General features: G+C 42.9%; 1 protein-coding gene across 10 annotated transcripts in view; it reads left to right on the top strand.

Moving 5' to 3' along the window:
• Window positions 1–15547, top strand: part of ADAMTS17 (ADAM metallopeptidase with thrombospondin type 1 motif 17) — a 372624-nt gene that overhangs the window by 91800 nt on the left and 265277 nt on the right. For all 10 annotated transcript variants that reach the window (XR_009007372.1, XR_009007376.1, XR_009007375.1 and 7 more), the window contains 2 exons: window positions 9630–9713; window positions 10418–10575. Coding sequence is in view for 3 of the 10 variants with exons in the window: in XM_057542046.1 (XP_057398029.1) it covers window positions 9630–9713; window positions 10418–10575 (242 nt within the window). In the remaining 7 variants the exon portion in view is untranslated. The remainder of the gene's footprint in view (window positions 1–9629; window positions 9714–10417; window positions 10576–15547) is intronic.

Below are 15547 nucleotides of genomic sequence, written 5' to 3'. Positions count from 1 at the left end.
CAAACCAGAATCATACTGTGCACCATGACAAACTGGGATTTATTTCTAGAACGCAAGGATGGTTCAACATACAAAAATCAAGCAGTGTAATACACCACATTAACAGAAGGAAGGAAAAAATCACATAATCGTCTCAATTGATGAAGAAAAAGCATTTGATAAAATTCATCTGTCTTTCATGATAAAAAACACTCAACAAACTAGGAATAGAAGGAATCTACCTCAACATCATAAAAGCCGTATATGAAAAACCCATAGTGAATGTAATACTCAGTGGTGACAGATTGAAAAGTTCTCCTCTAAGATCAGGAACAAGACAAGGATGCTTACTTTCACTACTTCTATCCAATATAGTACTGGAAGTCCTAGCCAGAGCAATTAATCAAGAAAAAGAAATAAAAGGCATCCAATTAGGAAAGGAAGAAGTAAAATTATCTATGTTTACAGATAGCATGAGCCATGTAGAAAATCATGAAATCCTACACACAAAAATTAGAACTAATAAAATAATTCAGCAAATTAGCAGGGTGCAAAACCAATATACACAAATCAGTTGCATTTCTGTAACTAACAGTGAACAATCTGAAAAGGAAATTAAGAAAACCATTCCATTTACAATAGTGTCAAAAAGAATAAAATACTTAGGAATTAATCAAAGAGGTGAAAAACTTGTACACTAAAAACTACAGAACATTGATGGAAAGAAATTAAAGAAGACATAAATAAATGGAAAGACACTGATGTTCATGGATTAGAAGTCTTATAATTAAGATGTCAGTACTGCCCAAAGCAATGTACAGATTCATGCAGTCACTAGCAAAATCCTAACAACATTTTTCCTTGCAGAAATTGAGAAATCCATTCTAAAATTTGCATGGACTCTCGAGAGACCCTGAATAGCCAAAAAAATCTTGGAAAAGAAAAAGTTGGAAGACTCACATTTCCTGATTTCAAAATTTACTACAAAGGTATAGTAATCAAAACACTGTGATACTGGCATAAAGACAAACATATAGACCAATGGAATAGAATAGAGAGCCCAGAAATATACTCTGACATATGTGGTCAAATGCTTTTCAACAAGACTACAAAGACCATTCAATGGGGAAGTGACAGTCTTTTGAACAAATGGTGATGGGAAGACTGGATATGTACATGCAAAAGAATGAAGTTGTACCCTTACCTAACATCATATACAAAAATTAATTCAAAATGGGTTAAAGACCTGAATGTAAGAGCTAAAACTATAAAAATCCTAGAAGAAAACATAGGGGAAAACTTCCTGGCATTGGATTTAGCAATAATTTCTTGGATATTACACCAAAGGCACAGGCAACAAAAGAAAAAAGTAGACAAATTGGTCTTCACCAAATTTTAAAACTTTTATGCATCAAAGGACACTATAAACAGAGTAAAAAGGCAACTCAAAAAATGGGAGAAAATATTTGCAAATTACATACCTGATAATATCCAGAATATATAGAGAACACCTAAAATTCAACAACAACAACAACAAAACTAAACAACCTGATTTTAAAATGGGCAAGGGACTTGAATAGACATTTCTCCAAAGAAGATACACAAATGGCCAGTAATCATATGAAAAGATATTCAGTGTCACTAATCATTAGGGAAATGAAAATCAAAACCACAATGAGATATTATGTCACTCTCATTAAAATGCTGTTACTAAAAAAATTGTAAAATAACAGGTGTTGACAAGGATATGGAGAAATGGGCACCCTTGTGTACTGTTCTTGGGACCATAAAATGGTGCAGCTCCTTTGGAAAACAGTATGATGGTTCTTAAAAAAAATAGAATTTTAATATTATTCACTTCTGGGTATATACCCCAAAGAAGTGAAAGCAGGGTCATGGAAACTTGTACACCCATGTTCATAGCAGCATTATTCACAATAGTCAAAAGGAGGAAGCAACTCAGTGTCCACTGAAGGATGAATGGGTAGACAAAATGTGGTATATACACTCAATTAACTATCATTCAGCCTTAAAAAAGGAAGGAAATTCTGACACACGCTACAGGGATGAACCTTGAGAACATTATGTTAAATGAAATAAACCAGTCACAAAAGTATAAATACTGTACAAATACTGTATGATTATACTCAAATGAAGTGCCTAGAGTAGTCAAATTCATAGAGACAGAGAGTAGAATGGTGGTTGCCAGGGGCTAGAGCAGGATGGGGAATGGGGAGTTAGTGTTTAATAGCTGCAGAGTTTCAATTGGGGAAGATGAAAAAGTTCTGTAGATGGATAGTAGTGATTGTTCCACAACAATCTGAGTGTACTTAATGCCACTAAACCATACACTTAAAAATGTAAATTTCATATTATGCATATTTAACAGAATTTTAAAAAACCCACCCTGCTTACTATCTTTGCACCATCTATAAGCTCATCTAGGCAGGACTGTGTGTACACCTTTGTCGTTATTTCCCCAGTGCCTTGTACATGTGCAGGTGATCAAGAAATTTTTGTGGCATCTGTGAACTCATAAATGAGTGACTAATGCCATTTTCTAACATCCTTTGCAAAGGATTTAGCGCTGAAGTTGTGTAAACACTGGCTTTCCTTTTTTAATTCCTCGATTAATTTACTTCTGAAAAGCCTTTTGTATTCTAAGCATGTCACACAGATGTGGTGTCCTAAGCTCTAATAGAAAGTGTTTCTACATAAATGCAATTACACATTTACACCTCCCACACAGCCCACTGTGCTATGGGTGGTCCCCTTCAGCCCCTGTCATATCTTGTCCTTCAAGGAAGAGGTATCAAGATGGAGCTGATAAAGCAAGTGTGGTGGGAAAGAACTGTTCTGAGAGCATGCTTGGCTGCTACAAACGACTTCACCTCTGTGCCCTGTTGAATCAGTCTTCAGAGCAACAGAAGAAGTGGCTGCTATGAGAGCAGAGCCACTTTGGTCATTTTTGAAGACTTGTAAAGCATGGAAGCGGTACTAAAACAACCCTGGCATTGTTGCAGGAAGGGGGACCCCTTCTAGGGCCCAAGAGTGGGCTCTTGTCTAACACTTGGAAATGAATTGACCAAGGAGACATGTGTCCTGACAAAGCAAGAGACTTTATTGGGAAGGGGCACCCGGGTGGAGAGCAGGAGGGTAAGGGAACCCAGGAGAACTGCTCTGCCACATGGCTCTCAGTCTCGGGTTTTATGGTGATGGGATTAGTTTTCAGGTGGTCTCTGGCCAATCATTCTGGCTCAGGGTCCTTCCTGGTGGTGCGCGCATCGCTCAGCCAAGATGGATTCCAGCGAGGAGGATTCTGGGAGGTTGGTAGGACATATGGACTGGCGTCTCCTTTTGACCTTTCCCGAATTCTTCAGGCTGGTGGTGGCTTATTTAGTTCCATGTTCCTTACCAGGACTTTCTGTCGTAAAACAACTCATACAGATGGTTACTGTGGTGCCTGGCCAGGGTGGGTGGTTTTGGTCAGTGGTTCCCCTACCAGCATCATGCAGAATGGTCCCGTTTTAAAACAAGGAATAAAGGAGCTTTGTAAATCACAGAGCAGTGAGCTTGGCTCTTGTATCAGTCAGGGGTTTTGATTATAAGCAGAAGAAACTGGATCTGGGCTAACTGAAGCAGAAGAGAAACGTTTTTGGAGCCGTATACGGAGGAGCCCAGAATCAAAAGGAAGACTGGGTCACCAGCCTCAGAACTGGGGGGAGGGTAAGGGGCAGGAGACTCAAGGGAGAGAGGCCAGGCAGCAGGAGAGAGCAAGGCTGAGTTCCGGCCAGGAGTGTGGGCTGCAGTCCTGCTGCCACTGTTGTGTCCTGGGACCATCTCTCCACTGCCAGTGCCCCTCCAGGGCTTCTGTGGCAAGCAGAGTGAGTTTCCACCTACTTTGGTTTCTACAGTGGAAAGAGGGTTCCTTCCTTTCTCCAGAGCTCACCCAGTGGGGAACTTTCCCCAATGAAAACAGCATCTTTAGCCAAAAAAGAAAGAGAAATTTAAAAAATCCCAACAAAGTGTCCAGACACTACACAGACCAAAGCATAAAAGAGGTTCACTCACATGACATATGATTCTGTGGTTCCACTTTGAGGTATATACACAAAATGAATTGAAAGCAGGGTCTCCAAGAGATATTTGTTCATGGCAGCATTATTCACAAATAATTCACAAAAGGAGGAAGCAACCCAAATGTCCATTGAAGGATAAACAAAAATATATATGTGTACATATATACACAATAGAATATTATTCAACTTTAAAAAGGAAAGAAACTGATGCATGCTATGACATAGATGAACCTTGAGGACATTATGTTAAGGAAATAAGCCAATCACAAAAAGACAGGTTCTGTATGAGTCCACTCATAAGAGGTGCCTAGAGTAGTCAAATTCATAGAGACAGAAAGTAGTGGTGGTTGCCAGGGGCTGAGGGGAGAGGGTTATGAGAAGTTGTTTAATGGGTGCAGAGGTCCAGTTTGGGAACATAAAAAAGCTCTAAAGGTGGGTGGTGGTGATGGTAGCACAATAATGAGAATGTATTTAACACTACTGAACTGTATACTTAAAAATGGTTAAGATGGTACATTTTATGTTATATGTTTTTTACCAGTATAAAAAAAAATGAGATGCACTCACTAATTCCATTCAGTTATATTTATTGGGTACCTAATGTGTGCTGGGGACTTCCTAGGGACTGGGGATAGAGTAGGGACCACAACAGGCCCCATCCTCATGGAGCTCATGTGGTGGCATCAACAGACAGTACTCAACACACAAATCAGGGATTTGTGTGCAAATTTTATAAACTGCTATGCAAAGATCCAGGTGATAGCAAGTGACTGGGGCAGTCAGGGACACCTCTGTGATGAGTGACCCTCCACTTAGAAGGGAAGGCATTACACTGACATAAGGAGCCAGCCAGTGGGAGTCAGTCTGGCATTTGGGAGGCACAGGGAGAGGTCATTCCTGGTGGGTGATGGGGAGGGTGGGGCACAGTGAGAGGTGCTCCGGCCGCCCCCTCAGGAGTCAGGGCATGGAGAGCCGGCTTCACTGCATGTGCGATGGGGAAGCTGTGCAGGGGTCAAGTAGAAGAGTGGTATACACTGATTTGTGTTTTAAAAGATCCCTCCACCTGGCTCAGAGGGGTATAGAGTCCCACTGGGCTATGTGTCCCAGCAATCCGCTCACCTGTGCAGGAATGTGTGGAGGGAGAAACTTCGGCCAGACCTGTGTCTCTGAGCTGTCAGCAAGCCGCAGTGGGTGCCCTGAGTGGGCTTTGGTTGATTTTCCAAATATGCTGTAGTGCCTTTTTATGTACGTGACTTGATTTTCCCTTGGTTGGGGGTGGTGGTGACACAGAAGCAGGAATATTTTGAAGAACAAATTGCAGATGGAAACAGGTGGTGCTGACACTAGAAGCCCTGGGTTTGGGCAGCCAAATTGGAAAATGGGGTCACTTGACAGAGCTTTGGTTGTTTTTAGCTTCCTTAACAACCACAGAGTGGAATGAAAACCTGAGACGCTCCAGGCAAGTACTGTTTGGAGGAAAAATGACATCAATTTGACTCAATTACCATGTGAAACAGACAACAAGTCTCTCTCTGGTGAGCAGAGAAGCTAGCAGCAGTGCTAGAGCACTCACTGGTTCCCACACCCCAGTGGCCATGATGGGAAGCTGCTGGGGGACTTGTGGAATGCAGATGGCTGGGCCCACCCCCCTCCACCGGGTTCTGATTCATGGGGTCTGGGGTGGGCTCCAGAATGCGTTTCCAAAATGTGCTCAGGCCATGTTGGTGCTGCTGCTTCAGGGACCCCGCTCAGAGGGACTGCTAGAGAATATAGCCCCCTCCAGGGTGCGGGTCTGGATGGGTGCGGCCTGCGATGTGAGGGAGTCAGCTCCACTTCCCGTCTGTCCCTGGGGAGGCCCTAAGTCACCAGGTAGGTGGTGCTTATGTGAAAACCCCACCTGGCATTGTGAACAGCTCCTCCCCACGTGCCCCCATCACCTGTCCCTGTCTACCCCTCCCTGACCGTGTCCCCATGTCGCCCAGCCAGGGGAGCCCTGCAGTGCGCTGCTGGCAGTGGGTCCACCCACTCGGCCCCCAGGCTGCCAAGGAAATGTGACAAATGAAGCTGAGTCTCTGAACACTTGCCAGGATGCAGCCAGAGCTGGATGCAGGAGACAGACTTTCCAGACAATTGGTTGTGCTGTTCCCTGCCCAACCAGGTGTCTCCCTAAACGTCATGGGGCCGCTGCCTCCAAGACTCTCCTGAGTGTGAATTTCCATGGGAGAGGAGGACAGGGAGACTTCCTTACATGTCTTTGAGGCCTGCTGCTTTGTGTTCTGTGGCTGTCGTCGGATTCTCGTCTGGCTCGCCCGGCTCGCCTGGCTTGGCACTGGGCCTTGAGGGAGATCCTGTGCGTCTGCCTGGTCCTGCGCTCTGCTGGGCTTTGTGGGAGCGTGGTCTGCTCAGGTGACAAGGTGCTTTAGCTGTGGTCGCTCCCGCCTGCTCTCCTGAATATGGGCGTCCCAGTTGCACATCAAGGGGGGGTACCTTCCTGCAGGCTTACTAGAGAACGTTGTTCAGAGCATGAAGCTTCTTGTCTTAAATTAATTAATGAAAAAGTTTTAATTTGGTAAAATACACATAACAGGATTTACCATCTTAGTCATTTTTAAGTGTACAGTTCAGTATCATTAATTGTATTCACACTGTTGTGCAACCAAACCTTAGAACTTTGTCATCTGGCAAGACGGAAACTCTACACTCATTAAACAACAATTCCCCATCTTGCCCTCCGTCCCAGCCTCTAGAGCATGAAGCTTTTCTCCCCCTCCAGCTCACATATTTTTTGTGTATTTGCTCCAAGAAAAGTACCTGAGTCTTTTGGGGTCACGGTACACGGGATGTGCAGAACTGTCCTCAGCCGGAGAGGAAAAAACGGGCGATTCTGATGAGGGAGTTTGTTCCTATAGCTTTGTCCTTCCTGAAACTTGCATCATTCCATTCAGGCTCTGTTCTTTATGCTGCTTTCAGGGGGCGTGTCAGAACATCACTGAGAATTGCTTTCCTGTGTTATTGCTTTAAACCCACAATATTCTTTAATGTCTTTGGCTGCTGTTGCTGTTACAGGCAGTGTTTAGATTGCACCTTGAAACCCTGTGTGACTTGAATTTTCTCCCTCATAATTTCAAGTTTTCATTCTTTCTAGTTTTCATGTTTTGAATTGAGGTTTTCCAGTTTGGGCCCAATCCTAAGGCTGAATATTTCTGGAAAAATTTGATTTACAGCCGTTGGGTGGTTCTCAGAAACAAGGAAAAAGTTATGTGCTTTTCCCTTCTTCACTCAGGTTTAGGGATAGGTAGTTAAGGCATGACTTCAGAATTGGCCTACAGATGGTCCAGTATAAAAAAAATGACTGCAATTTTGTTCTTGAGGAAAGAAAAAGTTTTGGGAGGGGGTAGTGAGAACAGAAGAACTGAATATGTTGTATTTTTCCTTGTGGGAAAGAATATTAAATTACACAAAGATTCTGTTTTGCTTTAATAATAGTTTTCAAAGAGAAAAATCCAAGCACTGACACAGCTAATTCCTTTGTCACACAGATGCTCAAGCACTGTGCGTGCCTGGCTTCTGCCGCTTATGTGCCCGACGCCGTGTCCAGCTTCACATGGCCTGAATTAACTGTGGCCATGCTGTTGGCTGTGGTCATTGCTTTATGTTGCTGCTGATGTACTGGAGAGAAAGTTTTAATGCCCCTGCTAGAAAATTCTCCCTCCAGATTATGTCTATCAGGAAAAAAAAGCATATTCAAAACCAAGTGAAGTAAGTTAGAGAAAAACAAACACTGTATGATTTCACTTATATGTGGAATCTAAAAAACCTGAACTCATAGATACAGAAAACAGATTGGTGGTTCCCAGAGGTGGGGGGTAGGGGTATGGGTAGAGGTGGTCAAAAGGTACAAGCTTTTATTTGTAAGATAAATAAGTTCTGGGATGTAAGATACAGCATGGTGACTATAGTTAACAGTACTGTATCGTATATTTGAAAGTTGCTAAGAGAGTAGGTCTTAAAAGTTCTTTCACAAGAAAGACAGTTGTAACTATGTGAGGTGATGGATGTTAACTAAACTTATTGTGGTGATCATTTTGAGATATGTATATATTATATATACTATATTATATATACTATGATATATAGTATAATATATATAATTATCATGTTGTATACCTGAACCTAATACAATGTTGTATATCAATTATATATCAATAACACTGAAAAAAAGGACATAATGAAACAAAAGTATTTTCCCAATTTAAAAAGAAAAGGGAATATTTAAAAGATTCTTATCTCTTCCCTCTATATCTTACACTACTACCCTCATCACCTACTCCATTGTACCTCCCTGAATCCTGCTCTCTCCTGAGAAGGAACTCAGGAGGATCGTAATGATCTGGGGGTCCTCAAATCCGATGGTTTTTTTCTGTCTACGTCAACTTTCATTCCTATGCCTTACTTGAGTTTTCCTATCTCTCTTCTCCTTGAATCCTTTGATTTCTTGATGTTGAGATCCTTATAATTAAGTTCTACCAACAAGAGGTGCAAAACTGAGAGGGGCATATCCTTTTCTGTTACTATGACTTTATCTCACTGACAAACTTTGCTTAGAATGAGGAATTCAGGGCAAAAAGGAATATGGCCTTTTTGGCTGGACAATCTGGATTTGGATTGTAGTCATAGTTGACTGGCAGTGGGTCTTGAGCTGGTGGCTTTATGTCACTGAGTCGAGGTTGGTGGAGACACCAACCTTGATGGGTTGTGATGAGGGTTAGAGAAGATACAAGTTGACATCTGTGGCAGATGGCCACAGGCATGGACCTCCCCCATCCTTTCATAAAGATCCCCTTCACCTTCCTGCAGGAAACACCAGAATCAGCAGACATCCATTTCTTTTTTTCAAAATCACCTGTCCTATACATTTTTTTCAACCAACTGATTTCCAGTTTATCTTTGCATGTATATGTTTGTATGCACACGTGTGTGTGATTCCAGAGTTTTCTGTTATACTTGTTTCTCTTGAGGAATTTATATTTATGGTAGTTTTTTGGTCTCAGAAGGCCTTTTAAATAAAATCTGGGTTATATATCTCATATATATGTATTTTTTTGTTCCAATAAGACTTTATTATGAATATTGAAATTTGAATTTCATATAATTACTCTTCTTTAGATTTTTTTTGTACTGCAAGAACACAGTTTAAAAAAATTTTTTTAATTAATATAATTTTTAATGAATAGAATTTATATTTCATTTTATAAACAAATACATTTATATTTTATTCATTTATATTTTGTGTTTTAGATTTATAGGAATATTGAACAGGTAGTACAGAGAGTTCCCATACACAATTTCCCCTATTATTGACATTTTACATTAGTATGGTATGTTTGTTATAACTAATGGACCAATATTGTTACATTATTGTTAACTCAAGTCCATAGTTTGTGCAGATGTCCTTAGTTTTCACCTACTATCTTTTCTTTGTTCCAGGATCCCATCCAGGATACCGCTGTTGTTGTTTTTTTTATTTTTGTATTTATATCTCTATCTATTTCTTTTTTTCTCTCTTGACAGGTATACAATATGTTTCAGCACCAGAGCCTTGGAATTAAAGTTAACATTCAAGTTACCAAGCTTGTCCTGCTACGACAGCGTCCTGTAAGTCCCCATCGGCACAGTAACGGAAAATGTAACTGGTCTCCAGGCTTCCTAGTTGCTGTTGAGTGCTGAGGAGGAGTCCAAGTGTTGTATTTTATCCTCCTTCCCTGGCTTTGCAGATGGCAACAGTGTGCCCTGGGCCAGGGACCAGGGATGCCTGGTGAGAGGAGGACAGGTACTGTTACTGGAGGCTTGGTGTGCAGTTAATCTGCTCAGAATCTCAGGGGAACCCTGAGCAGTGGGCCTGTATGCCTCCCTCCTTAACTCCCGCATGTTTCATGGGTGCAAAGTTGATGGTGAGGTCTTTGGAATCATGGCTACTCTTCTGGAGCTATACCTGAGCTTCAGGCCAAATTTGGGTGCCCTGTAGCATCATTTTCTGGTCTTTTGATTGAGTGCATTTCCTTATGAAAGTGTTACCTGCAGAGTTAAGCAGTGAACGTGAGAACGTTGGGTATGCTGTTCAGTTTGCCAAAAAGAAGAAAGCTTTTCTTTAATAACATAGTCTTCGTTCAAACTTATAGATAAGGCCCCTGATGGCCTCTCTCTGGGTCTCTGCAGCTTCCTACCAGCATTGTGGGCAGGTGACATTGAATGACGCCCCGGCGAGCAGCTGTCTCCACCTTAACATCTACACTGTCTGAGCATGAACTCTGGCTTCCCTGGGCATTTGCTTCTGTAACTGCCCCCCTGATTTCTTTTAGGCCAAATTGTCCATTGGGCACCATGGTGAGCGGTCCCTGGAGAGCTTCTGTCACTGGCAGAACGAGGAGTATGGAGGCGCACGGTACCTCGGCAACAATCAGGTTCCAGGAGGCAAGGACGATACGCCCCCCGTGGATGCCGCTGTATTTGTGACCAGGTAAAACTAGACTCTGCCTGGAGCTGCAAAGGGAGAAAGGGAGGGCATTTTCCATTGGAGAGGACAGATGGCAATTTGCTAGGGATTCAGGCTTAGAAATCAGACTTTGGGTCACATGTCTGAACCTTGGATTCCTCGTCAGTAAGATGGGGATAAATGATAGTCCTGCCTCCAAGGTGTGAGGATTAAATGAGCACAGGAAGCACTTCTCACAGTGCCTGGCCCAAAGTAAGGACACAAGTGTTAGCTATTATTATTGCTATTGTTATTATTAATATAAAACTACTGAAATCCTAGTTACCCAAGACTCTTAAAACTTCCAAGAAAATTCATCTACTACCTCTTCCCAGCACCAAATATAATGCTTACTGGAAAGAGCTCATCTGTGTTTGAGGCTGCTTCCAAAGTGGGAGAAGTGAATACCCCGATTTTCCTGTGGAGGGAAGTCCATGCAAGCGTGTGTGTGCTGTGCACAGCCCATCCATGGGTACTCTTGGGACAACAGCAGCGGGCAGAGATGCCTGTGGAATTCACGTAGAGGCTCCATTTGAAGCAAGAAGCTGAGCTTCTTTATAGGCTACAGAGCTGGACTTACTCTTCCTGACTGAGAGGGAAGCCAAGGGGCCTGGCAATGGACAATAGAAGCCAAAGGCAGCTTTCTATGCAGATAGCAGCAATGTTATTTTAGTTTTCTAGGGCTGCAGTAACAAATTACCACAAAATGCGTGGCTTAAAACAACAGAAGTTTATTTTCTCACAGTTTTGGAGGCCAGGAGTCTGAAATCAAGGTGTGGGCAGGGCCGTGTCTCTCTGAAGGCTCAGGAGGGGAGGATCCTTCCTCCTTCTTCCTAACTTCCGGTGGTTGCTGCAATCCTGGGCATCCCTTGCCTTGTAGATGCATCACTCCAGTCTCCTCCATCGTCACATGGTGTTCTCTCTGTGCCCACAATTCCTTCTTCTTGTAAGGACACCAGTCGTTGGATTGGGGCCCAGCTTAATCCAGTGTGACCTCATCTTAACTTGATTACATCTGCAGTGACCCTCTTTCCAAATAAGATTACATTCACATGGACTGGGTGTGGGGTTAGGACTTGAACATATCTTTCTGGGGACACAGTTCAACCCATGATAGGTATAGATGTGGCTATTTCATTTTTTCCCTATGTCTCAAATCTCTGTTAGAAAAATTGATTTTCCTTGGTTGTTTTACTTCAGTGATGTAAATAAAATGTGTTATGTGTTCACACCAAAATCCCCTTTTAGAAAATATGCAGAAATGTTTTGTGATAATTTAATCCATTAGGTTAAAATACAAAATTTTATTTTTTTGAATGAATATATCATGAATATATCAACATTGAATTTTAAGATTTTTTTTTTTAATTTACGGAAACTACTTCCAAAATTACATGCTTTCTTTTTCTCTGAGTTCAGAGAAAGGGAACAGTTTACCATGTCTTTAGCTTAAAGATAGCCTGCCCTTCTAAGAAAAGTTAAATCTGGTTTAAGCCTTTGGTTTTGAGTCCAGAAGGGCTCTTATTTTGCACCTCTTGGGCCATAAACAACAAGCCCCTGACCTGATGACATCCTGAAGGTAGCTGGGGATGATCTGTGACCCCAGCTTCAGGCACCCTGTAGCAGGCAATGTAGCACCCTAGGCTTCTCCTCTTAAAAAAACCCAGAACATGCACATTGCCACCATCAGACACCAAATAGATGCCTAATCACTCTTGTAGATGATTCATCAATTGCCAACCCTAAAGGGTTAAAATGTGATCTGTAGCACACTGATCCATTATGAGAACACTTGCTGCTTCTACAGGATGCGATTAAATGTATAATGGAACATTTGAGAAGTCTATTCAATAATTCTGATTGCCAACATATAGCTGGTAGTCTACCAGGAACCAAGGACAAGGCATGAGCATGACCTTGTACTTGCCTTAGATCTGGGTTTGCCCACCCTGGTGAGTGCTGGGAAGCCCTAAGTACCACCTCTCCCAGCAGCTCTGGCTCCCACACTCACTGGCCAGAGGTTGCCATGGCTCAAGGCACTTTGAAATAGCTTTTGGAGCCTATGGGGCTTTCCATAAAGCACTGAGGATTACAGTATTCGGCTTATGGCTACCACCCTTTGAGAGTGGATTTGATTTGTGGGGCAGGCAGAAGTCCTTGGGAACCATATCTATATGTGACTATAAATTAATGTGCTTGACTTTCCAAATGATAATTAAATGAGGACTAAAGACCTTTCCTAGAGAGGAGCTCTAAATAACATCATCTTTGGAATATGCAGCTAAACTTCCAAGGTTATTACTTTGAAAGTGGTTTGTGTAAATACTATATAAAATGTTTAAATTCTGGTGTTTTGTTCAAAATAATAACCTATGGGAATTTTCCCTGTATTGCTTCTTTGCTTTCCTGCTGTTTCCTTTCTTGTCTGGGTAGAGAAAACACTTGCAAGTGGTCTTGGTTTGGGAACGACTAGCTTTTTTTCAGAGGCAATAGATGTTACCAAAATTAGTGTAGACAAAACTTCTGGATTAGCCTTTTTGCAAAACGCCATCAGAGAGACTGAATGCACCCTCAGCCTGAGAATGCTCTCCGTTAGGCTTTATTTTTTCCTTTCTCTTTTTCCTGTCTCCTAACAGCTTATTTACCATACTGGAAATATTTTGCATAAAAATGTTCTTTACATCTCATACCCATTAGGATGCCTACTATTTAAAAAAACTCAAACAACAGAAAATAACAAGTGTTGGTGAGGATGTGGAAACATTGGAACCCTTGTACCCTGTTGGTAGGAACGTAAAATGGTACAGCCACTGTGGAAAACAGTATGGCAATTCCTCCAAAAATTAAAAATAGAACTACCATATGATCCAGCAACTCCACTTCTGGGTATATATCCAAAAGGATTTTGAAGAAATATTTGTACACCTATATTCATAGTAGCATTAGTAATAATAGCTAAAATGTGGAAGCAACCCAAGTGTCCATTAGTGGATAAATGAATAAACAAAATGTGGTGTTTCCATACAAATGGAATATTATTCAGCCTTAAGAAGGAAGGAAATTCTAACACTAGTTACAACGTGCATGAACCTGGAGGACATTTTGCTGAGTGAAATAAACCAGTCATAAAAGGACAAATCCTTTGTGATCCCACTTATATGGCATACCTAGAAAGTTAAATTCATTGAGACAGAAATGGTAGTGGCCAGGAGCTGTGGGGAGGAGGGAATAGGGAGCTGTTTAATGGATATAGAATTTCACTTTTGCAAGATAAAAAGAGTTCTGGAGATAAGTTGCACAACAATGTGAATATACTAAACCCTACAGAACTGTGAACTTAAAAATGGTTAAGATGGTAAATTTTACGTGTATTTTACCACAATAAAAAACTTTTAAAATGTTCTTTTCTAAGCACATTGAAGGGGGTGGTCCTGATTGCAAGCGGGTGTTTCTGAAAGGGGGGGCGGGGGAGGCAGATGCCTGGTGGCCCGGGAAGGCCAGGTTTCTTCAGATGCAGGCAGAGCCGATGGGAAGGCCTCCATCCCGCTCTGTCACCTGCAGCCAGCCCAGGAGCCTGTGTTGTCTCTCTCCATTTTGAACCATCTTGATCCCTCTCACTTCTGTGGGGAGCTGCTGGACTGAACTAATTGGTGCCGTCTGTCCTCTGGGTCCTCACAGACGTTAAACTCAAGACCTCCCACGAGGATGGGGTGGCAGTGATGGAGTCGGGGCTGGAAGCCAATTTGACTGAGAAGCATTGTTTAATAATTAGAGGCTGAGAGCTGCAATTCCTTAGGCTGGGATAATAATGGGCTGATGTTTTCACAGGGAAATTGGGTGTGAGGCAGTTGCTGCTCTGGAGAAGCAGTCCTTTCCTCCCAGAATAATCCAAGCTGAGGGTCTAATTGGAGGCCGCACAGGCCAACGGTGTTTAGGGGCCAGCATCCTCAGGTCCTGGGACTGGCTGATGTGAGGGTTTCTTCTCTTTTTGTTTTCCTTCCGGGCTGTGGCTGAGCCCGAGAGTGTATCCTCCTGGACGCCCACCAACTGTACAGATGGCTAGTTGCCAAGATGTGAGCATGACATCGCGTCCAACAGAAGCTGCCGAGCAAGGAGCGGCAGGAGCTGCATATCCAGCAGCTGCAGCCGTGTGTAGGGCCAGCAAGGACCTCTTAGTAGGCTGAGTTTGGGGGCCATATGGGACCCGCACAGACTGGACTTCAGGGGACTTCAACACCTGGCACGGCCTTGCCTGTGGCTCCACATGTCCTCCAGAAAGCCAGGGATTTTACCCCGCAAACCCAGGTCTGTGCTCCTGGGAGACATCCGGAGCGGCATGCATGGCCAGCCCAGAGCGCGACCACCAGGATGTCCAGCTGTTCCTACACCTTCCCTTCCCATGTAATTCCACCCAGTCCCAGGGACGGTCCTCCCTCAACCTTTGGCCTTGCTCATGTGAGAGCTTGATGGGTACCTGTGGTGTTATGTTTCTCTGGGTTTCCAAACACGGGGGAGAGACAAGGCCACTGATGAGCTGACAGGGCACGTTGAAAGTGATCTGGAAATGTATGCCGGTCATTTAGTAAAGGAGCCAGTGTTTATTAAACCCCAACTGTATGCCAGGCAATAGGTTATGCACAGGACTAGCTATGTAACTTGTGGTGCCCAGTGCAGAATGAAAACTCGGGACCCCATGTTAAAAAATTCTTAAGAATTTCAAGATGTTGAGAGCAGAGCGTTAAAGCAGGTTGGGGGATGGGAGGCTTCTGAGTGAGGGGCCTGCACGACGGCACAGCTCACACATCCACGGAGCCCACCCTGGCCTGTAGATCCACGCAGCCTGCCTTCTGTTGAGGAACAAACAGCAGAATGTGAATGTGAACAGACTGAGAGGCTGGAGAGCTGCATTGGGATGCTTATTTTTTTTTTTTGTAATTCCCCAGTTGACCCCTGCAGC

Source organism: Balaenoptera acutorostrata, chromosome 3 (genome assembly GCF_949987535.1).
Source record: "Balaenoptera acutorostrata chromosome 3, mBalAcu1.1, whole genome shotgun sequence".
NCBI classification, from domain to species: Eukaryota; Metazoa; Chordata; class Mammalia; order Artiodactyla; family Balaenopteridae; genus Balaenoptera; species Balaenoptera acutorostrata.
Note: the sequence above shows the minus strand (reverse complement) of the source record. Positions and strands in the feature narration are given on the sequence as shown.